The sequence below is a fragment of the Lipophrys pholis genome (assembly GCF_963383615.2).
Source record: "Lipophrys pholis genome assembly, chromosome: 18".
Classification (NCBI taxonomy): Eukaryota; Metazoa; Chordata; class Actinopteri; order Blenniiformes; family Blenniidae; genus Lipophrys; species Lipophrys pholis.
Window position 1 is genome coordinate 12388266 of NC_137646.1, and position 26554 is coordinate 12414819.

The 26554-nt window shown below is 41.7% G+C and overlaps 1 protein-coding gene across 1 annotated transcript in view; it reads right to left on the reverse strand.

Annotated features, from left to right (window-relative positions):
* Positions 1–2033: 2033 nt before the first annotated feature.
* Positions 2034–26554, reverse strand: part of LOC308123695 (neurexin-2-like) — a 105863-nt gene continuing 81342 nt past the window's right edge. Inside the window, exon 2 of the mRNA XM_080486316.1 lies at positions 2034–4879. Within this exon, the coding sequence (XP_080342442.1) occupies positions 3489–4229 (741 nt within the window). The 5' untranslated portion in view covers positions 4230–4879 and the 3' untranslated portion in view covers positions 2034–3488. The remainder of the gene's footprint in view (positions 4880–26554) is intronic.

Below are 26554 nucleotides of genomic sequence, written 5' to 3' on the forward strand. Positions count from 1 at the left end.
GTTGCAAAGGAGCACTTGACTAATTGATGATCGTCCATAACTCGTCTCGAACTACACATAAATACATCGATATGAGTGCCACTTTCCATCATTAGAAATGGTTTCTCATTAAAAGATGTGCTCTCTCCCTCTGCAGTGAGCAGGCAGCAGAGCTTTCCTCCAACACAGGCCCGAGCTAGCACGAACAAGAACACCGTTTTGTTAGTGGAGACATCTAAAGTACCTTAAAACCGACTGAAAGGTAGAGCAAAAGACCTTAACATTCCCACCCACGTGTGAGATAAAACGAATAAATACACCGCTGCTCTGGCAGGCGACCATAATGACCCAATTTGCAGTCCTCAAACCAAAGAACAGCTCTGGAAATAAATTAACAGAGTAAATGAATATCTTCATGTTGCCCCTCTCGTTCTTGCTCTCCTCCAACGCCATCGCTCTCTCCTCGATTCCCTCATTGTGTCGCTCTCCTCCTTACCTCCATCAACATTCTCTCCCTCTCTATCCTAGTCTCTCCCTCTTTCTCCATTTCAAAAGGACAAATGTTTCCTGCAGTCACTGTAGCACCGCATTGGTATTCTGCGCTCAATTTAGCCGAAAGCCAGGCAGCAGTATCTGCTTCCAGCAACCACAGAGCAATCTGACACAGAGCGGGCTGAGATAGAAGGGGAGAAAAAGGCTCGAAGAATTAAACGAACTGTGAAATATGAGACAGAGACAGAAGGGGAGAACGAGGAAGGCAGACCTATGTGGCTGTCCGAGTAAAAGTGGCTTCACCCGTTCCGTTATCGGGCCTCCAAACATCCCGTCAATCGTAAGAATTGAAGAAGCACCCTGCTTATGTCGGCGCTAAAGCAGCTGCTTCAGACTGCTCTAAGCTTCCTACTTCAGAAATGACTCCCACAGCTTTGATTTTTATTTTTTTTTCCCTTATCGCCTCAGATCTATCAAAAGCAATACGCCAACCGAAAATACGAGCTAAATATTTTTGTTTGACTCTTTTTTTCTTTTTCTTTTTTTTTGTTCTTCCACAACTGTCAAAGCTTATCTAAGTGCCGCAATAATGCACAACTTCAAACAATCGACATGACTCCTGGCAAAATAATTATCTACCTTTTTGAACGCTGTGTAATTACAAGTCATTTCATCACACGGGGCAGAGTTAGCAAGCTCCCGAGCCTATTGATTATTCCGAAAGTCGCGATGTAATATTAACAACAAGGCGCGGCGGTAATGTAGGATGAAGGGCTTTCTTATTCCTTTCCCCACGCTGCCCCTCCTGTTATAAATGATCAAGACAGAGAAAGCCATTTCTGATGGCTGCATGAGAGGAATAAGAGAACGCATGGACGGGGTGCCGCGATGCAGACAGATGAAAGAAACACGGAGATAAACGCGGGAGGAGTAGCCGGCGTAGGAAGTGCTGACGGCGGGTAAAGGTGAAAGACAGATAAGTGGAGTAGGGGAGTAAGCTTGGAACAGACAGGGGGTAGTGAAGAGAGGTGGAAAGACTCAGATAGCCTTGAGAAAGGGAAGGGTAGCAGGCGAGACGAGGAGGAACAGGGGAGATGGATGAACGTGAAGAAGAGGTAAGGAGGGGAAAAAAAAAAAACATAGATATGGAAATGGGATGTGTCAGTGAAGGAGGGAGCCGCAGGTTTTAGAACAGAACCGAGTTTGACGTGAGCTGACAGCGCAGGAGCGTATCCCAAGAGCAAACCCATCGAGAGCTGGGTGCACGCCGGAGACAATAGGCTCCGAAAGACAGAACACAGATATAAGGAAGCAAAAAATAAAAAAGGAATAAGAAGACAGAAAGGGGAAAAAATGAAGGAAAGCAGGCCCACGCTATGATCGCACGTTTGAAATATTCACCAGCTTTGATGTTAAATATTGTTTTCAAATAAATCCTAGCCACATTCAAAGTAGCACCTGCGACTCTCGCATGACTCACGTAATCCCTCAGAAGTGTCTTTCTCAACAAGTCGACTGTTCAGGCAAAGTAACTTATTCAAAACGTTTTTTTTTTTGTTGTTAAAGGATGGAATACTGAAACTAAATGTCTGCCTCAAGCAGCCTCCGCACAAAGATCCTCAGACGATTCTTCTGAGCCCTCACCAGGCCAGCACCTCCTCTATTAAACATCACGAGAACACAGAGCACCCTCCGCTCGGCTCCAGCCAGGAAGGTCTCTGACCTTTCCGTTGCAGACTGAGAAAAGGTTAAAAATACACAAAAAAGTCAAAATAACATGTTTAAGCTCCTTCACTTCTGAGAACCTTAAATGACCCCAAACGCTGAATATACAGAACAAATATTCGTCCCCTGATGACCAAGACCTCATTTACATAAAAACATGTCTTGTGTGACGGTATGTAAGCTGACTCCTCTATGAAAACATTCAGAACTAAGTTAGACCCTGAAAAAAAAAGCGTATTCCTGAAATGTTTAGGTCTGTTCTAGTAAAAAAAAATAAAAAAATTTAATAAAAGGTGGGAACTTCATATTACTAATGGGATGCACCAACAATTGTGTCTAACAGCCATAGGAAAAAAATTGCCTTCATGAATATAGACTGCTCAGTGTGTGTTCTGGATCAGACAAAGTCCGAGGACAAGTTGTGATGACAGATTAATGTACAATGCCTGAAATCATTTGCTTTCTCATTGTCTGGAGGTACAAATTGGCCAAATCTAGCAGAGATCCTGCTGGTGTTGTGGTTAGTGATGTTTCCTCGGCTGGCTCGCCACAACATTCATTTGCTGAGTAAATTTATTATTATTTTTTATTTAAATCCTGCATCAAAAATGCATCTGTGGCTCTTCTTGTTTAACCCCAGTTTGGACTTGCAGGCTGATCATATCCCACATTGCATTTTTCTTTTTTGCCATTTGTTTTCATTTTTCTATTTTACTTTTGGTCACTCTGTCCCTCAACACAGCTCAATAAGCACACAGTAGCACTTACTGATACTACTTTGGATTCTCTGTATTGGCTGTCAGGCAGCCAAAACACTAACTATGAATTTTCTTTTTAATAGTTCCTTTGATTAAATTATCAAGGGGACCTTTGGAATTGTATGAAAACCATGAAAGCACTAGCAAATTTGGATACATTATATAGAACACGTTAGTTTTTGCTTAATACACAACATAGCAGCAATGTTCTAACCTACCACCGAGAAAACAGTCTGTTGTGTGTGGATTTACGATATTGCCATTATTGTTGTCTTCCTGATCGTCTAACTTACAAGCTTTCTCCCTCCGTTGCAATAAAAAATGTACTTTCAAAATATCAAGCATTATCCACGTTGGAGCTGGTTACCCATTACACTTCTTAATGACAGCAATAAATGAGGTCCAACCAGTCATCCTTCCTCATTAAATAGACTGAGTGCTTTACATAACAAATAAGCGAAATATCTTATTTTTGCAGTTATGAAACTAAGGAGCAACTCCCACGGAAACAACTGAAAAACATTGCATGAAAAATTAGGGGAAAACAGTGTGATGTCCCTTACCTTCCTTGCAGTATTTTCCCTTGAAGCGAGTGTGGGTGCAGTCACAATGAACTTCTCCAGACTGAATAGAGCAAAACCCTCCATTGAAGCATGGGTTCTGTTTGGTGCAGATGTACTCCAGGTTGCTCTGAATGCCCTGGCTGTTTAACAGAGTGGGAGGTATCTCCCCCACCTTCAGATTGGAGATCAATCCCTGGAAGGGTGGCTCGTACTTCACCGTGCTCGACGTCAGCGCCGAGAGACGCACATCCGGAGGGATCCCGCCCACGAACAGGTCACTGACAACCGCCATTTCCTTCCTCTTCGACTTCACTTCAGCGACTTTCGTCTCCCCGTCCACCATGAGCAGGGTCTCCCGAAAGTTGCGAGTGAGCAATACCATGTGCCAGCGGTCATCGTTCACCCGCGTCTCCATGTGCAAAGTGGCCGGCTCGGCGCAGTGGATGGCAAAGCGCAGCTGGAGACGTCCGCCAGCGATCAAAAGCTCCAGGAAGTCACAGTTGCCGCCGTCATCAAGGTAGAGCACCAAGGCTTTGCTGATGTTGGTTTTGAGACTGAAACTCAGCTCTCCTACTGATCCGGCCTCCCAGCGCACATAGCGTGCCCACTGGCCGGGGGCGCCGCCAAATTCCAGCATCTTCACTGTGGTGAGCAGGCTGAGGAGGGTCAGAGGCCACAGGGGCCAACACAGAAATCTTAACCCTCTCGTCATGCTAGAGTGTTCCCTTCTCCGTTTGATTCCTTAAAGGTTTATTTTACCACAGAGCTGAGGCCTGGCTTCACTGTGGGTAAATGATTTGAATGTAAACAACTATCAGTATATACCAGTGAATTGGAAAATGAATAATCCTCACAGGAACCTTATACCAATTTCCCTGGCCAACAAGCAGTTTATCCTCCTCTCTCTGATGCGCTTATTCTTGTCCTTATCCTGACTCTCTCCTTCGTCTCTCCATCAGTTGGTGCCTCCGGGACTGAGGAATAGCGGAGAGTAAAAAAAAAAAGGGGAATATGATAATTTCAACACAGCCGTTCTCTCAAAAGCCTCTTGGTCTATCCTGGACTGAAAATAGAACCTTCGTCTCCAGAATCCAGATCTTGTTGCAATTTCCAGGAAATGTGAGCTGCTGCCAAAAGCTTGGGGGAAAGATTGTGATCTTTCTTCAAGAGGAGTGCAAGCAGAGGAAAATGAGCAAGAGAGGGAGGGCGGCGTGGCGGAGAAGGGTATCAGAGCCTGCTGGTGTCTGCTTGAGCATTCGATGCGTTAATCATTTTCACCATGGACCCATTCTCCTCCTTAAAGCCACCGCACGTGAGACTCACGCAGGTATTGTCTCCATGATGATGCTGCAGGTGTTGACTCTGGAAGAAACAACAAAAGAGAGGCTATTCAGGACAAATATCTGAGAAAAATCACCTCAAGATGATTATTTTGAAAAAAATAAGCTAATGCACAATTACTCTTCCTCTTTCGATATCCACGTTGCCTTGTGTTGCTTTTCCTGCACTTTAGGACACTCTGCACTATTTTCATAATGTGTTTTATACAAAAATGCATTCTGTAGTTCAAAGCTGACACTCCAAAAAGAAAAAAAAAAGATGTTTTGATCGAAGCAATAAAAAAAAAAAAACTCTGAGTTTTCACTGGTCTGAACATCCCAAAAGAACCTCAGCAAAATGAATGTCTTATTTCATCTGCTTGCTCTCAGCAAAGCAATATAACAAACATGAACATGCTTCACATCTTTGTTTTGGCAGGAAACACTGTATTTGAACAAGCGCAGTCTTCTACACATTAAGGACATGGTTATGCAAACACACACGTTATTAAATCAAATATGATTGAGAGTGGAGCGCTTCAGAGTCAACAGCGTTCTGAATAGCTCGCCATGACCTGGGGGCTTGACCTAATCCCTAGCCATTAATTCTTGAGTGAGATTTAATTTCCATCACAGAGAATCTACAATTAAAGCAAGGTTCACCCTTGCTCATACTCCCCTGTGCTATACTGCCCGGCTTCAAAGTGACAACAGCAACGGCGCTGGCATACAAGAGGGGATAGCAGGGAGGGAAGAGAGAAAACATCGAGGAAGAGTCGAGGAAGACAGAGGCTGCATATTCATGATCTCAGAGGGGCAAAGCTTAACGTCGATGGAGAAAGATTAGGGAGGACAGTGGGGGCTGGCAGCTGGGAGAAACAGAAAAGGGAGGAAAAACAAATGATATTGAGGCTATTTTTCTTGAGGCGACGTTCACATTGGTGAGCAAGAAAAATAATGCTGCCTTTCACGGGAATCTCAGGAGGTTATCTGTTCAACATGGGTACCACTGCGCAGACCGGGCTTGGCATTTAAGTGTCTCAGGTTGGGAGGAAACGCATCAGTCCCCAAATATAAGAGCATGTGCGTCTGCCCGTTGACATTTTTAAAAAAACAACAACTATGGAACAAATGTCAACACGCTTGTAGTACCTTCCTCTTTTTAAGTGGTGCGCAGCACCTCAGAAACTGAGTTCTAAAGCAAAGCCATTATGGCAAATTTACCCACTGCCTAATCTGTTAGTGCAATACAGACACAAGATGTTACAAAGACTTTGATGTACTGTTTCTCTTCTACTATCTTGGAGAAATGTCCCTGGTCCTTGAGTTCAGGAGTCAGTCTAAGGGCCTGTTTATACGATGTTTTCAAATGAAAATGCAAAACTTTCCTTGCTTTTTGTGTGCTTGTTTACACATCAATGGTGGCCAGAGCCACTAAAAAATAGCTGGAAATAGCACTCCAGCTTCTTTGTCTGTCCAGACGGATATCCGTGTCCTCCCATTGCTAATGCATATTGTTCTCTACTTGCATGTGCATGTGCATGGAAGAAAGCTGAAATGTCTCTCAACACAATAACCAAATAACATATAAGATTCAAAGGTGTTAATTACATTATTGTACACTCAGCAATGTTGCGCTTCTTTAAGTCCTCCCAGTATTTTATACAATTAGAAAGACATCCCATTAACACCAATGCAAATGTGCTACATCAATAGTTTGCGTGATATGCATTTATCCAGTAGTATGCGAGCAAAATCAAAATGGTGCTAATTTTTTTCACATCAGATCTTATATTTGTTGGTAGAAAGTCGCATTTATTCAAGGTATATCGAGGCATCTTTGTTCTTGATATTGCGATCACAAGCCCAGGTGGACTGAACAGGTAAGAGATCAATGAAGGTCATTTCAAGTAAACAAGAAAAAGGAGACAGCCCTTGTTTGGCAATTCATCACGAAGCTTCATTCACTTTCTCCTCAGCATTTAAACAATCCGATGTGCTTCATGTTTTGAAACTGTTTTGATTAGCTTTAGCTTGAAAGCAATCCAAGCCCTGAAATTAGTCTGTACACCGCTATATTAATTTCAAAATTTCCAGCGGAGATGTGATTTACCGACATGAGTGTCTGACAGTAACAGGAAGGCCGAAATCCTTTGTGTAACACACAATCTTACACGCGAACATGAAACTGTGAAACTGTAGCTTGTGTATGTGAAACTGTTAAAGGCAACAAACAGCCAGATGAAATGTCTTCTCATACGAGGCGGCTGCAAAATGCCTCGAGAAACAATAAAAACTAAGCTGGTTTATTTTGGTCTCACTGCTTACTGAGCCCATCTTTAAACATGATTCCGTCTCGTTTGCACACACGCGAGCGTATCCACATATTCATTAGTGGCAATTCTATGAGGGCGCATGTGTTCGGTCAAATGCACGTGCTGACATGTACACCGAAAGTACTCTACAAAAACTCAATATTAGAGGTAAGTGACAGCGACTTTATGAGCTCCGAAAACAATGACAGCAGTCGATTCAGGCACATGAACAAGCAGGCAGAAATATTCAGGTCAGAAGTATGAATATACATGTCGAAGATTTCATTAAGATAGAAACTACAACATATATGTTAATGAGCAGCACTGAAAATGAAACATGTACATCTACAATCTTCATAGAAAGTCCACTGCTACGGAATGCAAGGACCGACTCCGGGTGCAATAATCAGTTCCAGGAAAGATATCCAATATATTCTCTAAAATCTGAATGTATAGAAGTTTTAACATTTTCTCAAGCCAGAATTACACAGTCGGTGCTTCTGAATAACGTGCTTAAACGTGATGTCAGATATGAACAATATGGTGAAACGGTTACACATGACAATCCATCGGAAAATGACCTGGAAACGACTGAAGGCTGCAGAACCAGAGAAGATCTGGGTAAATCTTGAGTTCGACGCTTTTTAACTCGCATGACGATTAGGAGTTCTCAGTGCTTCCTGTTGAATGATTTCAATATCTGTCTCTCTTTTCTGTCTTGTGTTTTTGTGCACTGTTTGTATTTTGCACTGTTACTTGTGTGTTTTATTTGTATTTATGTTTTCATAGAGTCCCTTCTAGCTTAAGTCACAGCTAGGAACGGGCATTGCAAATTAGCTTTGGCTATGAACGCTATAAATAGTATGTGGCACTGACTTATATTGCATAACTTGCCTTATGCAAATGCAAATGACAATAAATAAAAAATCACTCTAAAATGATTGCGGTATCGTTTTAATAGGGGATTCCATTATATTTTATCCCTGAGACCTCATTTTCAGAACAATTTAAGAATCTTGTTTGGATAACCAATTTCTAGGTGCCTTGATAGGTAAAGGAGGCCAGACTGATCTCTCGCTGCACTCATCACCCTGCTGCATTCACAGAAGTTGTGCTGAGTTCCAATGTGTTTTCTATGCATTGTGTTGCTAGTTATTAGGGGATATTGCAGGGTTTGCCTGATGTTGCTATTAAATCCCAAGGACACTGAGGAAACATAACAAGCCTCGAGAGATAACCCGAGCTCAGAGGATTGTGCTGTGAAGGAGGTTGTGATTGATTTTAGTTGCATGTGCAGCTGTCTGCATCCAGCACAGCGGCTGTCCTTGTGTGACAGTGCAGTGTTCGTGTGGATGCGAGCGTCTATATTTACGCCGACAATGGGGATTATGTTTTTCTCTTCTTTTTTTGGTCACAGTTAGAGTGAACAATGTTTTCTCCACATTACGTTTGGCCACGCAATTGTTTGACTAGATGACACTGTAGCTTCAGTCAATCCAAATAAAACATCTCCTTTGCCCCCCCCCCCCCAACCACGAGCACGATATCCATCTGCCTCGATTCATTCTTGATGAAAAATCCCCCCGACAGTTTGTTGGTTCTCAGAGCATTGGCTGAGCAGCGGCAGCGCTGGGCAACTTGACTGAAAGAGCAATCTGTAAACAGCCTGAAAACACCCTGCCCCGGCTCCTTGTCCAAAGCGAGGCTCTGCAGCCCTCGGGAGGATAACTGCCCGGTCATGTGAGCCACCGCCGAACCATTTCCCTCTCACATGTTCCCACGGGGGAGGCTGGCACGGCCCTGACAGGAAACTCTGCTCCAACTCTTTAAGAGTGGTTGGCTTCATCCACACTGCAGTGGAAAGTGTCCCATTTTTTTAAATATTTTTACTTCCCCACTCGAGACAACGATTGGATGTTTTACAATCGATGAAAACAACAGAGGACACAATTATTTTTTTCGAATGCAGAATCCGAATGGAAATAATACCCAAGCATTACCATGACAGTAGGTTTATGCTCAATAATGAATTGAGACCAATTGATTCATTTTCAAGCTGATTTGAGTCGGGCAAAAGTTATTGCGCTGAGCCAAGAAAAACAAGCTGACTCGACTGTATTTACTGTTGTTTAAGGAAACGACCAGATTAAATGATGACCAGGGGAACTTAGGTACTCTTTGAGGCACTTACATCATTCCTTTGTGCACTATTTCTTGTGTTTCCACTGTGATGGCCTGTGATCACAAAAGTATTGTGCAAGTCGGGCTGATGATGTAGAGAAAAACAAAGAATGTCAATGACACAGCCAGTCCAGTGAGCTGACAATAAAAGACCAGAGTCATGTCAAGTCACTAATAGAGAGGCCAGCATCATCGTTGGACAGATTGCAAACATAGGGAAGGTTCAAAGTGGACCATTTTTAATGGAGCTTTATTGTAAATACAGAAAAGAAGAGTGGCACTTCTCATGCATTTGTTGCTCGTACTTTTGGAAAAGTTCCTGCTTCAACGCACCAGATGTGCATCAGGTGACAAAATTATGTGGATAATCATAACAAATGTGGTTACTTGGATGCATGGATGCATTTCATTAAGCTTCTAAAGACCTGTTATTGTGGGTGGTAGAAGATGGGTTAACCAACATTGGACATATTAGATTTCTGAACTTAAAAAACTTTGAAACATAAATAATTTAATATTTATCATAAATTGCAACAGCTGTCGGGATTTTCATGTATAAATGGAAACATTTTTTCCTTTTCGTCAACTTATTAGCTTAACATTTTAAGTTACATTATCACTAATTTTATAATATCTATTGGTGCTCAATTTAAAGCATTAGCTTTGAATAAAGTCATGAGATTATAAAGTTCAGTAAGAAATTATAACAACATCAGAATTTACTCAGTATTTTGTAGTTGATGTTATTATAATAATTTAAAAAAAAAACCTTCACATTATATATAAAATATTATGTCACAGCTTGGATATGTTTTATGGCTAAGCCCAGCTCTAATCTAGTTTTTGGAAATTTACTGTCTTTACTGTTGAGATCCGGCTTAAAACGTTACATTTTGATAAAGTTGACAATTGAAGCCGGTTCAGGCCATATGGACCATTTTCTGATTTAGCTGCTATAGGTTTCTCTAACATTGTTGCAGCCTGTAGTCTGTCCTCTCTCCTCTCTGTACCTTATTGCAGGAGCTTCCAGCTCCTCTCTGGTGGAGGAACTGGAAGCCCCTGATCTGTGCTTTCTGCCCAACAAAGTCCCGTGTTTGGATTGTTAAACTATTTACTCTCGTTGTCTGTCTTGTTCCTTTTTCTGTTCATATTCCATATTCCCAATTGGAACATCAAGGAGTCCACTTCTGTCTGGTTCTGCCTGTTTGTTCCTGGTAAAAGGGAGTTTTTCTTTTCCAATATTAACTATGCTTACGCATGTGGGTCTGTTTGGTTTTACTTCAAAAAATGTCTTGAGACGACAAACATTTTGTTAAGATACGGGTACGTACTGGATAAATGTAGTACCAGAGAAACTAGAATGGGCACTTGGTAGAGACCATTTCTTTGCCAATGCCATATTTGTCACCATGGAAACCAATGGTTTACAAGGTCATTTGATTCACCACACCACTCATTTCCATCATTTGTCATGGTGGATTGAATTGCTTCATGCTATCACTGTTTGATACAGATGTACACACATTTTACAATTTCCATGTGACCCCCGTCTGACTTTTGACCCCCAACCGTTAACCAGGGTAATACTTTTTTGACCTTTTCATGATCTAGACCTTGACCTTTGACCCAATTGCTCCCAAAATATAAAGGAACCATACTTAGATACAGACCATTCATCCCTAAAAATGTCATGCAATGATAGTTTTTACAAAAAGTTGGTTACATACATACATACATACATACATACATATATACATACTTTGGTTGCCAAATGTAATCCTGACATTATTTCTTGATTCAACAAAAAATGTAAGAAAATTTTATATTCCGAGGGAACTGCATCATTTAAGAGTCTAATGCAAAATCTGGTACTTATAGCTCCCATTCCATTATTTGCTCAACAATGTAGAACAATGCAAGGAGGCCTTTCAGCTTCAATAAACATATTTATGTAAATAAATGTAGAAGCGCCCGCGTTTATCTTTTGCATGAATATTTTATTGTTTGCTAATTGTTTGGTGTACATGTGCTCCTGTGCACTGATTTGTGGCATAAATGTGTGTTTTTTTTAAAGTGTTTCATCCATCCCTTGCAAAGCTGTTGGTCGGCCCTGGGTCTTCAGATTCCCTGCAGACCGGACTACACCTGTTGTGTGGAGCTGAGCCAGGCTTTCATCAGACAATCAAGTAAGGCCTGCTCTGAGTCTGCCGCTGCCCACCAACTGCTCTACAACGAGTTCGCCGTTGTGCATTTTTCATTTTCCGCCTCCTCAGGGGCGACACTTTAGAATTGTAAATATGACAATGAAACAGTTTTCGAGTGGCCTGAAAACGGCTGAAGCGTATGAAATATTTATGCAGTGCAATAATCGAGACCAAAGATAATACAGTCTGTGCAAATATTTACAGGTGAAAACCGTTTTCTTCCGTGCTAATACGTCTGCGTATTTCGCCCGCGAACAGATGCAAACAAGTGGACACACGCAGACACGTGCACGGCATATTGAGGAGCCATTAATCCTGGTCTGTGAGAAGGCTCAGCAGTGTAGCCTCCGTCAGCGTGAGGCTGCTGATACCTCCGCTGTGCTCTAATTAACCAAAGAGGCACGCTGAGACACTTTTAATATCCCTGGTCAAGATGGAAAACAAGAAACCGAAAAAAAAAAAAGGAATGGATGGAGGGGAAACCAAAAATAAACACGGGAAGAGTTACACACAGTCAACATGTTCAACAAAAGAAGTACACTTATTTAGAAGAAAGCTGTATGTAGACTTTTTGCTTAATTCTTGCTCATGGCGATGCAAGAAAGGAGAAACTATTCTCACTGTGTCCCGAGGTACAGCTAGCTTATCAGCCGCCCAAAATATTAGCACATTATTAACAATTGTGTTTGCAAACAATTATACTGTTTTTCTCTTTTAAATGAGGGGTAATTAGCAGTGACAAGGACGTCTTCAAATCCCGAGGGCTGTGGCGCCGCTTCTCCTAAAAACCTACATTTGCTTGACTGGCATCACTGGAACGTAGCCGTAGGATTAACAGAAAGATTTATGACTCAGGGATTGAGGGAAAGAGGAATTACAAAGGCTAAGAATAACGTGGCGGGGAAAAAGAAAGAAAGAAAGAAAAAAAAAAGATCAAGCCTCCGTTTCAGAGAAGAAATGCAGGAGAGTGAACACCTGAAAGCTGACGGGAGGAGGAGGAGGGGGATTCAGCATTGTGATGGCAGCGATGCTAAACGCCGTCTTCCAGTCATGTGGACCGTGCGAGCGAACACAGACGTGAGCAGGCCTCTATATTCGGCATCAGATTACCGCCTTTGATCAGCCTCGTCAGCTGTAAGCCGCGAGTGACTAGCTCTGGCTGTTAGTGCTAACTGCATTTAGCCCTGATGAGGAGATGCTAATGAAACAGATCAAGGGCTTTAGCCTCGCTGTTAGCTCCGTAACAGGCAGATTAAGAATGACTTTAGTGGGAGTCCTCGTCGCTGCTTTTGCTGCGTGACACCTTGACAGGGTGAATCACGGCTAGTAAATGAATTTACTGTTCGAGGATTTGGAGCACGTGCAGTCGTGACAGGTTCGGTGATGTAACAACAGATGACTTCGCATAACGCTAAACTGTAAAACCTGCATACAGTATTCCGATACAGTTTTGCAGTAGTGGGTGTGTCGTCATCAGTGAAACAGTTGCCATGTAGAATTAGGCCCCGTTTACGATACAAGTTTTCAAGTGAGAACGTCTCAGTTTTGGATCTTTGTTTCATAAAAGTTTCGCCTTTACACAGCAACATTGTGACAACGATGTCTGTTAACACAAAAATGGCAGAAACAATCAAAAAATATAGTTCTCATGTAGGGCCACTAGTGAGTGCTGTTGTTTGTTTTTATGTTGAAACCACACACACACACACACACACACACACACATGCTCACAGAAAACGAAACGTGATAAACATTAACAACGACAAGAACGCGGACACTTGTATGCACAGACAACTAAAGTTGGACTGTAACGGTGACGGTCAACTATAAAACTACCAAGCCCCAGGAGAATATGGACTGGGAGTCATGACACTCTGGAGGGAACATTGTTCTTATTCTCCATCTATTTAGCATTTGTAGAATAAGTATTTACTATCGTTGTGGTGTGTATGCACAGCAGCAGCTTTTCAGAAAAGTCCTGTTTCCATGGCGACGGAGTCGGAGCGTTTTTTAAAAAAGATTTGATTTTCAGTGGTTTTAAACGCTGATGTTTTCCATTTTCACTTGAAATCATTGTCCCATAAATGGGGCCTAAAATTGTTACCTTCAGTGATAGCTCGAAGTGAACATGCTGCACATTTTTTTGGATTCAAGCTTGGGTTTTAAACTACAAAAATATCCCTAAATACACAATTTAACATACATAAAAGTCAGCATACTAGTTTCACAATAGTACGTTGACATCCATTCTTTAAAAACTAACAGCTTAATCCACAATTCTATGTTGAATCATTGTTTCTGTCAGTTGCTTTTGTTGTTATTCATACGTTGAGGTTTATCTATTTAATTGAGATTTATTTTCTCTTTCTTTGCTGCCTGTTTACTAAAAAATAGGTTTCTCAGATGAAATAATGTTGCAAAGACGCAAAAAGTGGGTCATAGAGTAATACAAATGTGAAGGTAACATAAGAAAAATGGGTGAAAATAGCGTTATTTGTACAACTCGTGACTAAAGCACTAAGATTAATTTCAAAAACATTATATTTTGCTGAATTGCTTGTTTTGTAAATCAAATGCTTTATCAGTGAGTCAACGTAATCAGTTCAATATAATTACATTACATTTTATCTGTATAATCTTGATGTTTTTTTGTAGAAACTGACTGATCCTCTAAGTGTCTTCCTAATGAAGTGAGTTGATAACTGAGGCTATTTTCAACTAGTCAGATATCAATTAAAGACATTTCCTCAGCGGGAAACATTGCATGGAGACAGCCAGTGACAGCAGAGGCCCGAGGAAGCAGACCTCTCAGCATTAGCGAGTCACTCAGAGGCATCATTACGTTCATAATCAAGTTAACAAAATGGCCGACCGAGGGGGAGAGCAGAGGGGGAGTGGAGGGAGACAGACTGAGCATGATGACATGAAGGAAAAAAAGAAAACCAGAGAGTGGACGTCACTCCTGACACTCAGCTTGCCGCGCTGGCTGAGACGCAATCACACTGACATCCACTCACGGGCCGGCGCCATTAGATCTGCACGCCGTCTGCCAGGTTCATCACACCGACTGCGTAATGTACCAATCGGGGAAACGAAGGGAGACAGAGAGACAGTTTTTTTGCACATGTACTGTGAAATTATGACACGGCTGAGTGCTCATGCTGGCTCTAAATACCTCGTTCACTTGTCCCTGCGTCCCTCCGTGAAGCTTTTCACTGCCCCATGGTGGCCCGCCCTCCCTCTCTCGCTTTGCCCGCCCATTTGTCACCATTACACACCGGTTCTACCTACTTCCACCAGCTCTCAGGGACGGGAGAGCTTGTAAAATGCAGGTGTGTCCAGTGCTGGAAGAGGAAATTCAAATGAATCTGACTTAAGTGCATTTTGAAGCGGGATGAATTGGAGGTTTGTTTGCGCCCCGGGGTTACTTTGTCATGTTATCACTGTTTGTGTGGGAGAGATGGTATGCAACTGCTGGAGAATAGCGAGCAAGCAAAGATACTTTAAATGCTTGGAAGTGTAAACTCGCACATACCAGACGCTACAAGTAATGCACACACGATCCCGGCCAAAGGCCATTCGCTATTTTTTAAATACTATTAAGCTTTTTTCTATTCAGTGGAATTCAGAATGGCCAAGACGACAACAACAACACAACACAATCATTATAAATATACTGAAGAAAGAAACCAACAGATTTCCACATACATACTGTAAATACACACCCCTTTTATTGTGACATCAAACATGATCATGTGAAAAAGGAGCTTGAGGATAACTGAGACTCTTAAAATTTTGAGTTTTTCAAACTTCATATATTCCTATCCTGTTCCCACAAACAAATCCCAGCTTGGCTGTTTTATTTAATCATAATTTCTAGACTGTTTATGATGTCTCGAAAATTCAAAAACTGAGACAGAACAGAGTAATAAACCTTTTTGACCATGTAATCATGAAGCAGTATGACCTTCCTGTTACAGACAAGAGAATGTCACACATTCATAATTTGACCTTCTCAAAGCCTCACAGTAATACTGCCAGAGAACTGCCAGATATTGGAAGCGGAAGTTATCTTGGAAAAAGTGGCACTCAATATTCTGCTATTCAGTTTTTTCGCGGCACACTAAAAAGCTTTGTTTCCAAGTTTGAAACAAACGGTGGTAAAATTACAGAAACTTGTTACAACTCCGAAAGAGTAAACAATAACACATCCACAGAGTCAACGACACATGAATCCTTTTAAATGCATTGAAAGTTTTCCCAACAGACGGCTGGTCATTAACCAAGAACCATATTAAACATGAACTCAAGTTGTTTTAGAAATGATCAAGAAGTTATTTTCTTTTATTTACAAAACATTGCAGAAGAATTTTGAATTGCTTTGTTGTGCTGCCGATGTGTACAGCAAAAAATAATGGACCCATAAAGGAACCCTGTGGGACGCCTTTGTATTGCATACAGTCTATTCATTCAAGCAGCCGGGGCTCTTCTATTAAGACATTTTGCAAACTTTTGGAAGGATATTACATCTTGTAGCGCTAACGTCTTCATGTATAAAGTGGCACTTTAAAGCTGCACGGATGGCGCTTTCAGTGCTTGTTTATCAAGAGTTACATCACGTTTGAAGTTGACATGGGTGGACATCTTTAAGTGCTGTATCCTTGAACTGCTCCTAGTTCACCCACCATAAGTTTCTTTGCATGTGTGAAATGTGAAATGTTTGCTGGGGGTGTTTGAGTATGAGAGCGTGTGTGTGCACCCAGCAGCATGCGTGTAACTGTCTTGGTGCCTGCAGATGTTTTCGGTACGAGGGCTCACTGGCCAGGCCTCAAGACTCTTTCGTTCCAATTAACCAGCCCAGCAGCCTGCAGCTCTGCCGGCCTTATCTTGGAGAAAATAAGGAAAAAAAATGAGATGGCTGAGAGAGAGAAAGAGAGGGAGAGACGAGGGGGGGATGCGCCGCATCAGGACAGGGGAAGACAGAGGGCTAGGCTCAGAAAGGGACGGCAAAAAGGGAGGGACAGCTTGTCTTAGCCAGCTGCCTTTCAACTCCTACCCAGTCACACTCAGACAATCACTTATTTCATCCTTTCTTTATCTTCTCCCCCCATCTTGGCTGGAAACAAAGACCTGCCCACTGTGGTGGCTCGGTGCATAGGTAGGTAGAACTCAGGCTGGCAGGGTGTCTGTTTCAGTAGGAGAACACTGCACTGTCGATACAGTCGACAGGACATTTCAATAGTTTCTGGCAACAAGAGGAAGGAGAGAAGAAACATTATTTCAGCATCAACCACTTATTATACGCAAGTCCCTTGGTGAAATGTCAAACGTTTGATAAAGTAAGGATGACTTTTATTGCAAGGATGGCAAAAGAGGCAAGTTTTATTTATGAAGGTGAGACAGCAACTGTTAAATAATTACTTCAAAAAATAAGATTAAAACTACTCATGGTGATGAGCATTCTGGGTTAAATCCAAAAAATTACACAACAGCAAAAGTGCTGCAATGGGACAAGTAGGGTAGGAAATTACATCAAGCCTTAGGGTGGCCTAAGGGAGTCTCCAGGGAGGACTGATGTTGCTCCAAGTTAATGACAATATCATGAAACCCCGATCGGCAACAATATGTTGTGAATTCCCCTTGTTGTTGCTGTCTCGTGGCTAAAAGGGGGCTGGAATTTGCTCCACCACCGATATCAACCACACAATTTAAAACCTCTTGAGACTTCAAGGACACCTTGAGAATCTCGCTGATGGAGCCCTATTGTTGCCATCTTATGTGCTTGACATTTTTTTTTTTTTTTCAATCTGTCACAATTTTTGCCCCACACATTAAAAACAGACTTAATGCTTTCGATGTTTGAGAGTTTGAACGGTCTCTGTGTGTGTTTGGGTTTTCACCAACACTCCGTTGTCCTCCCACAGTCCAAAGTCATGATGTTAGGTTGAATGGTGACTATAAATTGCATGTGTGTATGTAAGTATATACGCAATTGTTTATCTGATAGTCCCATATTGGGCAAACTGCAATTTGCATGGAGAATACTGGACCTGCTCCAGTTATGTAAGTAAAGTATGGATAGAGGATCAATGAAGATATATAACTTATTAAAAAAGTCTATTGCTTAACTCCCAATCAAATTCCTTCAATTGACCATTGCGGAAATTGTTCTAAACCAAGGCTTATGTGCACAGATTTCCAACTTCATCAATCTCTCTATTAAAGTATCCAGATTGGTATATTTTACCCTGTATTACTCAAGTTGCTTTATTTGTTAAGAACCATTTGTCTTAAAAAGATTTGCATTATTTTGTCGAAAGGCTGCGGAGACTATCCACTGCTGAAGACTAACCAAAACAAAAATTACAGCTTCTACAATTGAGAGTTGGAGCTTTATAATTTGGTCCATAAATCCAGAATGTAGCTGCTGTACTCCAGCACAAACGAGGCAGCAGCCTTCCAGAATTGGTCACTAGGGTCGGTTGTAACTAGTGCATCGGTGAAGAAAAGTTAGCTGTGAAGTTTTAGGGCAGGAGGCCGACAAATGGCAGACTGTGGGTACGACCACAGCACTGTGAACCTTTTGAACTTCGGCGATCGTGTGTGTGTTTGTGTGTGTGTGTGTGTGTGTGAGGGGGGTGTTGGGACTGCTTTAATCTGCCTTACTTGACATTGCACGTCCTTAAATGTGATTATGATGTATCATAGTGCTGCTGCTTACTTTGTCTTAAAAAAAAAAAAAAGAAGTGAACTTTACCAGTTCTTCATTGTTGTGGTACAGAGTCTACGTGGTGAAACTGTCCATATTTTCACAAAACCAAACAATTGGCACTGTAAATTGACCACAATCTCAACATAAAATAAAGCGAAATATCCACAAAACGTTTCCAATAGCTGTTGTACTCTGCACGTTTTTACAAACTCACCCTGACAGCGTGGCTTTGAGGCTAGTTTGCGAGCAACGAGATAGCTATTGTTCATGGCAGAATCACCAATATCTCAGCTCAGATCTCAGTGTTGTTTTATGTCCACTCCTCTTAAGAATTTTTTTCAAATTTTTTACAATTTGCTTGTTGACTTGATCCGTTTTGTCCCACAGGCCTTATGAATTATAGCCATGCTCGATAATCTTGAAAGGCTCCTGATGCTTTGGATAAAGGCAAATAACAATGTTACTAACAGTGAGCCATATTTCAGGAGGACTGAGTTAGTTCCTATTTTCATTATTAAGTATGAAAGCATTGTAAGAAGTGGACAAATTATATATATTTTTTAAAACTTTTACCAGCAGTGGGGGAAAAAAAAGAAATTATCAAACACAGCATTATGTTAACTGCAATTCCATGTTATCGATATTGCCATCATGAGTAATAGACATAATTAAAAGCCAGTGCTGAGTTTTAATTAACCAAAAATAACCGTGTTTTATCTGCCCAAGAAGCACCAAAACCAAAAGCACAGAGAACAAAAGTTTGTGTACATTAAAATTGCAGAGAACTATGAGTACACTGCGTATATGTTGAAAACAGGGATTTTAAAATGTATTTTTAAATTTCCCAGATGGCTGGACCCAGTTAGGGTTGCTGTATATCTTTACACATGTCACTGTCTGTTCATGTTTGCTCTGGAAAAAAAAAAAAAAAAAAACTGAAGTACAGAAGCCACCACTCTGCCACATAACATTCTCCTTAAGCCCAGAGCAAGTGCTGGATTTATGAATATAATATTGAATTCCATCTATTATTTGACGGGGACAGTGAGGAAAAGAGGGGGTTGGGTGGTGTATTCCATAATTCACAGATGAATTATGGATGAATAAGACAGGAGAAATGAGAGGGACAGCAGATAGAAGGCGTGAGATGGAGCCGGGCGAGGGAGGGACACTCAGGCTCCCGTAGCAATTCACAGAGAATTGGCTGGTGGTAAATGACAGTCGATTACCATCTTAAATATACTGTCAGAAAGCAATTTGCTTTGCTCATGCCACAGGCCTGATATTTGCACCTTATTAGGAAGCCGGGCCTATATTTTCAGAACCCAACCTTCCGACCTCCATAAGTTCAAAGCTCCCCATAAGACACCTGTAAAGCAGTTTTTATATTGAAAGCCGCGAATAGAGCTGGGTGATGCTTTAAGAAAGTCCAATTAAAGCACTGACAAAATAGACCCTGTAACAATCCTGTTAAAGTTCCCCTATGGACTGTGAATTTTTTCAAATCCTTACGACACAGCACCTCATTAGCTTTTGTAAGAAGTCCTATCAAACTCCGTTGAATCGGCGGTAACTACCATGATAGATGTCGATACAGTAAAGTCAGGGACTCAAAAATAATTGCCACGGGCTAAAACCAGCTCCCAGAGGCTCCGGATGCAAAGTCTCCGCTTGTAATCATTTAATCAACTTACTTGAGGTAAGAATGACACGACGACGAGACTCGAGCTAAAACAATGGTGGCGCAGCAAACTTCGAAACGTTTACACAAAAATTCGACACACAGGGAGGATTTAAGTTCAGAATTACTTACGTTTCCAACATAACTGGAGAGAGACATTGCAGAAGATTTTAGATGTTTTAACAGATTTGTGGATCTGTGTTGAACTTATTTGAATATAGAAAAATGTAATGAGACACTGCAAAAAAAGTATAATATCATCATCACGTCATTTTCTTTGGAAACTTCAATGATTTCAGGTGTAAAAAAAAAACATCTTTATTGCAGATTATTATGGCACAGCAGTGCAAGAGCTGTGTTTATTAGAAGGGTACTATGGTGAGATTTTACTGGATCACCCCTGAACTGAAATGAGTCTTAGTCCCGAGTGTCGTCCATGCCTGCTGCCTGTGTGAGTGAATGAGGATGACCACACGTGAGGCCACAGTTCTTGAGGCGGTTAATTGGAAAAGAAGAAAACAGGAAGTTTTTACATTTGTGGGAATTCAACGTCGAGTCTCTCTCCAGTGGTATTGTGATGGCAGTCATATTCTGAGGTTTGTTTTGACAATCAACCTGAATTTTTGACATTGTTCGACTAATATTGTATGTCACGCCTTATCTGTAAATCTCTCTCATTGAACAATTCAAGACCACAGGGACCCATATTGTTGCAAATGTTTTTGTCCAGATCCACCCAAAATCAAATCAGAGTTCCCTGGTCATTCGTTCATGAACTGTCATCCTGTCCTGGATGTTCTCTACCTCCATCCATCAGCTTCAGTTCCCCACTACCCTGAAGTGGAAAAAGCTGCATTCCCAACATGCAGGATTAAGTACTCCCGTATTTACAATACTATGTTAGGAAAAAGTAGTTCTGACGACAATCCTTCATCTTCAACATCTTCAGTCTGTCCTGAGTTAAATCAAATGGTGCCAAAGGTAATTTGGAAGGAGATTTAACCCAATTCATCGATGATGTTTGATTGTCTGATTGCTTGATATGACATTACAGAACAAGTATGAACAGGCGTTCAAAGGATGTAGACTTGCTATGATCAGACAGGTTTGCGGGGTTTGAGCTCAACATCAGGAGCATTTCAAACCTGCCTAATAAACCTTCTTTGAAAGATAGCTGCAATTACTTCCACTTCTCTTAACACCTATTGGCCTTGTGATCAATAGCTCAGTCAATCAGAATGACAGAACCTGGGAAACTGTGAAGGCGAAAATCCAAGGTTTTAAAATGAAATAGACATTTCAATATCCTGGCTGAGGCTGACAAAAGGGCTGTATTGTTGAAAACAAATCAGAGAAATCAAAAGACAATGCAGGCGCGGCGGGGACCTTTGGGACCGACACAAGCAATAAACTGGGAGGGCCTGGATGTTCTACTCAACATTCGAGGTTAGCAATTTCCACAGATTTTAAAGTGCCGATATGATTACTAAGAGTCGAGGCCCACCGGTATCTGTAGCAGGTGAGCAATGTGTTTAATTCCGCAGCCCATGTAGACTCGCCGAGCTCATTATTGGCCTCTCAATTCACTCAGTGCACTTCCTATGGTGGCATATTGATCCAGGCAATATGGTTGAAAGCTGTGTCATTACAAAGGACCTTCTGCCTCCAGCTCCTCTTGTATGCAGCCCTTATAGTATCAAGCCTTCCTCTGCCCAGCTCTCTGTTCTCTTTTGAGGAGCTATAAAGGAAGTAACTAAGAATAACCGATGAAAAATGGAGCTGACGCCGCTCTGAAAACATCGATTCAGGTCCCCTTTGGTTCAGCTCTAAATCTGAGGGAGCGGGAACATGCACTGGCATGCGGTGCCGCTTTGTGACTCAGAACAAAAAAAAAAAAGTGGCAAGAATTTGGTTTTGAGAAGATACGAGGTGACACGCAGCTTGGCGTGTGCGCATGCACACGGACACACACACACACAGGGAGCTGTGAGGGGAAAAAAAAAAAAAGGCTCCGGAATATGTATTCACAAGTCTCTGGGCGAAAGTAGGTTAGGCTGACGACAGAGGAGAGGAGACACAGGGGCTTTTTTTTTTTTGGAGAGGTGGGGGGTTAGTTCAGAATAACGGATCAGATTATGTAAGATAATGCTCATTCCCTTGCAGGAAAGTTTGAAATAAAAAAAAGCACAGAAATAAGAGGGAGGACTTTCTTTTTTTTTTTTTTTTTTTTTTTTTTTAGAGCATCCAACCTGAACTCACAAGATAAACTGCATCCTCCTCCCAACAGCCTCTGCGGGGATATTACAGACAGGATAAATTATGACCCCTGGAATAAAATAATATTGCACCGGCTGCCTCGGAGGCCAATTGAAACCACTCAGTGCACGAGGATTTACAATCGAAACTGAGTGGAAAAGCTAAAAGACAGTGGTTTAGCTGATCAATACAAAACGCACCCACCGTGCCCTTGTAAAAAAATCTGCCCGTTGCGGACGAGGAAGATGTTGTCAAAAGATGTTGATGATCACGTTATTACGAGATGGGGTCAATACGTTCACCTATTGATTCGACGTGAACGCAGACGCTGGAGTTATGTGCAGTGCATTGGTAATAAATGCACGTTTGTGCAGCATGCATTAGACGTGCCTGCTTGTCCTCAAATCACCCGATAAGTCAGCAAAGGCTGATTAGTCGATGCATCATTGCAAGGAAAACTAGATGTAGTGGAGGCAGTTACTGGTGCCGAGATTAAACTGTGTAATGATGTGCTAAGAAAGGGAAGTGAATAAAAATAAAAAATGAGTCCATTTTGCCGCACAGGTAATGCTCACTCAGTGGATTACATTTTGCAAGTTGCCGTTATAAACCTCCTGGGTGAAGTCATTTACTGATTCGGCCATTCATTCATTCATTCATTCATTCATTCATTCATTCATTCATTCATTCATTCATTCATTCATAAAATCCATTCAATGTCAAAAAAATATATATATAATACATGAATATTAAAGAAAAAAATCACATTTTAGCTTTAACAAATGAATGGAAATGTTGAATAAAATGAAAAAGTAACAAATAAAAGAAGATATGTCATAAATGTGATGATGAAAAAGTTTACTTCTCAAATAATTCAAAAAGTGAAACTGACTTTAGATTCATTACACATGAAATTATATTTTATGTCAAGCATGCGACACAAAACAACAAATCATCAGAAATGGTTGCTTTTTTTCAACTTCAGGCCCTAAGTGTTATAATCACGATTCAATTACTTTTGTTAATATTTTTGTGTCAGTATGAATGTTATTTATTTGTTTGTTTAGCTACATACAGTACATATGTACGTATTATTCTTATTTTTTCATGTCTATTAATTATTGTAGAATTTAGTTTTTGCCGCACACAGGAGGTTTACTCAGACTCGGAGAAAACAGACACCAGTTGATTGACTGAGAGCAAGGCGGCAGGTCTGAGTAGAACTGTAACTAACTGTCTTTCTGGTCTTTCCTCCGGTTATATAGAAGCAACAACCTCCAGAATAAGATATGTTGTCCATTACAGGACAGACACACAGAGACAGACAACCACACACACTCACAATCACACCGAGGTGAAGTTTAAGGTCCACCGTGTGGCCCGTGTCCGTTTCAACGACACTTAAAATCTAAACGTGCAACTGAAACTCAAACAGTCCCTCCAAGAGATCAATAACAAAAGTGAAATGAAGAAAATTGGAGGCATACCATAAATATCAGCCCTTTGGCAAGGTCCACACGTAGTTTGTTGTGACGCTGTCCCAACTTCAAAACACTAATAAGAGCTTATACTTCATAGTAGGCTTTTGCCTTGGAACCAGAATAAAGCGTTTATACAGTTCCAGGTAAGAGCCAACTGGTTTTAATTCATCATAACTCGATTTGCATTAAACAGCTGAAAAACAAAAGTATACAAAACCAGTTCCTAGTTTTCCTTTTATTCTCTTCATCTCCCCTCAAGGTACTCCTTGTCAGTGCTCTGATAGTCTTTTTTATTTTTTTTGGGAGACTTTACCACTAATGCTGAACTGCTTTTACTGCGTGACTATGGTTCAGTGTTGGAGCTCAAACAGGGAGTACACATGTCATGTTTGAATCCTCTGTATTCCTCACATGAAGTGTCTCTCTGAAAGATTTCCAGGAGGTATTTGGGGGATTTGTGACTTGTTGACTGAGAAAGACTCAGTCAGAAAACACAATGATGAAGGGATACGGGCCTGGTTTGAATTTGGGTTCAGGGGCTTCCCGAGTTGAATTTGTTTTTTTTTTAAGTTTGCGTTATTTTGCTTTGGTTATTTCCAGCCAAATGCTGACCGGGCAACCTGCACACTCTGTAGTGTGCTGGGATACACTCCAGCACTAAGTTAGATGAAGCTGGAATAAAAGATGTAAGGGGCAGATGGAAAATTAGGAATTTGAATCAAAAGCTGTGAAAGCTCTCAGCCAGAAGCTGGTGTAAAGAGCCACTGTGTCAAGTTTTGAAGTGTCAAATTACAATTGTTAGTAGTCCTCAGTGTATCTTCTATTTCCGTGAATGAAAGGACTCCATCACACATCGCTCGCTCAATCTGCCTAAATGTACCCCAGCCTCTCTGCACTCCGTCATGTTCCCGTCAGCCCTCCGAGCGGGTTCTCCTTCTCCAGCTCAACAGCCAACGACTGCTAAGTTCCAACAACAGCAGGAGCTGAGGAAGAAAGAGCCAACTGGGGCATCGGTGAAATGAAACAAGCTCTCGCTTTCATCCTCAACCGTTACCAGGAGAGCAGAGGCGGGAAAACGGAAAGGGGGTGGTGGGGGGTTAGCTAAAAAAGGTGGGAGCAAGTGGAATGAAGCAAATGAGAGTGAAGTAGTGGGAGAGTTAGTGTGACGGAGGGACACACAACAATAATAAAATAGAGGCACCCTGCTACGCCGACGGGATTCGGTGCCTGCACGTCGACGCTGATGGCTTCCCAGATGGCAGGAGGAGGCCAAGTGTGAAGAATGAGGCGAGGTCGGGAAGACTTAAAACAGGGAGTCACAGCAACAATAACCCCGCTTGACGGATAAGCGGCGATGACAGCGGCGGCGCCGGGGAAGAATAGAGGGAAGTCCTCTGGAGAGGCTGCCGAGTACAAGCGTGCCGAGAGCTCTGGGTTCCAGAGTGAAGCGTTGCTGGGCCGAGGACATGACGGCAGGGGCCGTCTGCTGAATGACAATCTGTCTGAGCTCGTGTAGAGCTCCAGTGTACACCTCGTAACACTGCTGTCAAGTACGGTGGGTTTGGGGGTTTCATGGCCATCCATTAAAGTTGGGAATGCACAACACATTCAGGAAACAGGTAGAGGAGACACTGTAATGGCAGCCGCACACCTCTCAGAGAGAATCTGGGCAATTGTGAGAACATCTGTCGCTATTGGCTTAAAATCTGTGGTCCCTTGTCGAACAATAAGAAGAACTTCATGGACAGGGGACGTCTACTGTTACTATGTCACAAGTTGTACCATGGTCAAATAACTACACAGCAAAATACTACATACAACTAAACAATCCAAAAGCAGTGGAATATGACATAATGACAATCAAAGAAGTTGACAGAATGCAACAGAGGTGAAAGCTGTGAGCGCATAAGCTTAGTTTAAACATCGCGTCATCCAGCTCCTCCTCTGACCGCCACATCATGGTGTTGCAATGTCCTTGCATATCCTCACAGCGGACGTCACCATATGTCTTTGGACGTCGAATCTGCGCCAGTGGAGGTCGACATTGTGCAGTGAAACATGTTGTCATATCCAAATTCATGAAATACACTTCACACAGTGTATCAGGTTAACTCATAGGACTGATGGGACATTATAGAGGCCTGGACACAATAAGGTCTTCGTTTTGGAGAAGGCAGTCATAGTGAACCCCTTCCTTTATGCCCCATCAAGGAAGAAAGCATATTTTATAAATCATTTTGGATTCTGTATTTAACTCATCTGATTCATAATAAACCTCAACGGTGAGCTACCACAGTGCGACCTTCTGATCCCGAGTCCACATGTCTAAACTCCAGGCCACCGCTGACCATCACCAATTTAAAAGCATGCTTTTGGATTCAAGGCAAATCTAATGACAATAGGAACATTGCTGTTTAATCTTTGCCAGGTAGCGCAAGTATAATTTAGCCACATACAGTACCTAAAATAAAGTGATGCATTTAAAGATAAATAAATATAAGTACTTCCAGTAAAGACGGGTGAGCCACACATCTGTGTGTGTGTGTGTGTGTGTGTGTGTGTGTGTGTGTGTGTGTGTGTGTGTGTGTGTGTGTGTGTGTGTGTGTGTGTGTTTTTAATACATTTTGATAATTGTACCTATAAGAATGTAGCATCATATGCTAAGGCTGCAAAACAGGTATTTTGAAAAAAATGCATTTCAGATCTATAGACAAGTATTTGTCAATATTAGAAACTTTTAGAAATCTTTTTTAAATCAGAAATGTTTATTATTTTCAACAAGACGATTTGATGCCGAGAAAAGCCTTGAATTTGTCACCTCGATTGTTGACGCGGAGTTAGCGCCAGTGGCGGTATGCGAGTGCTCCATTTAATGTAACCAGGTGTGA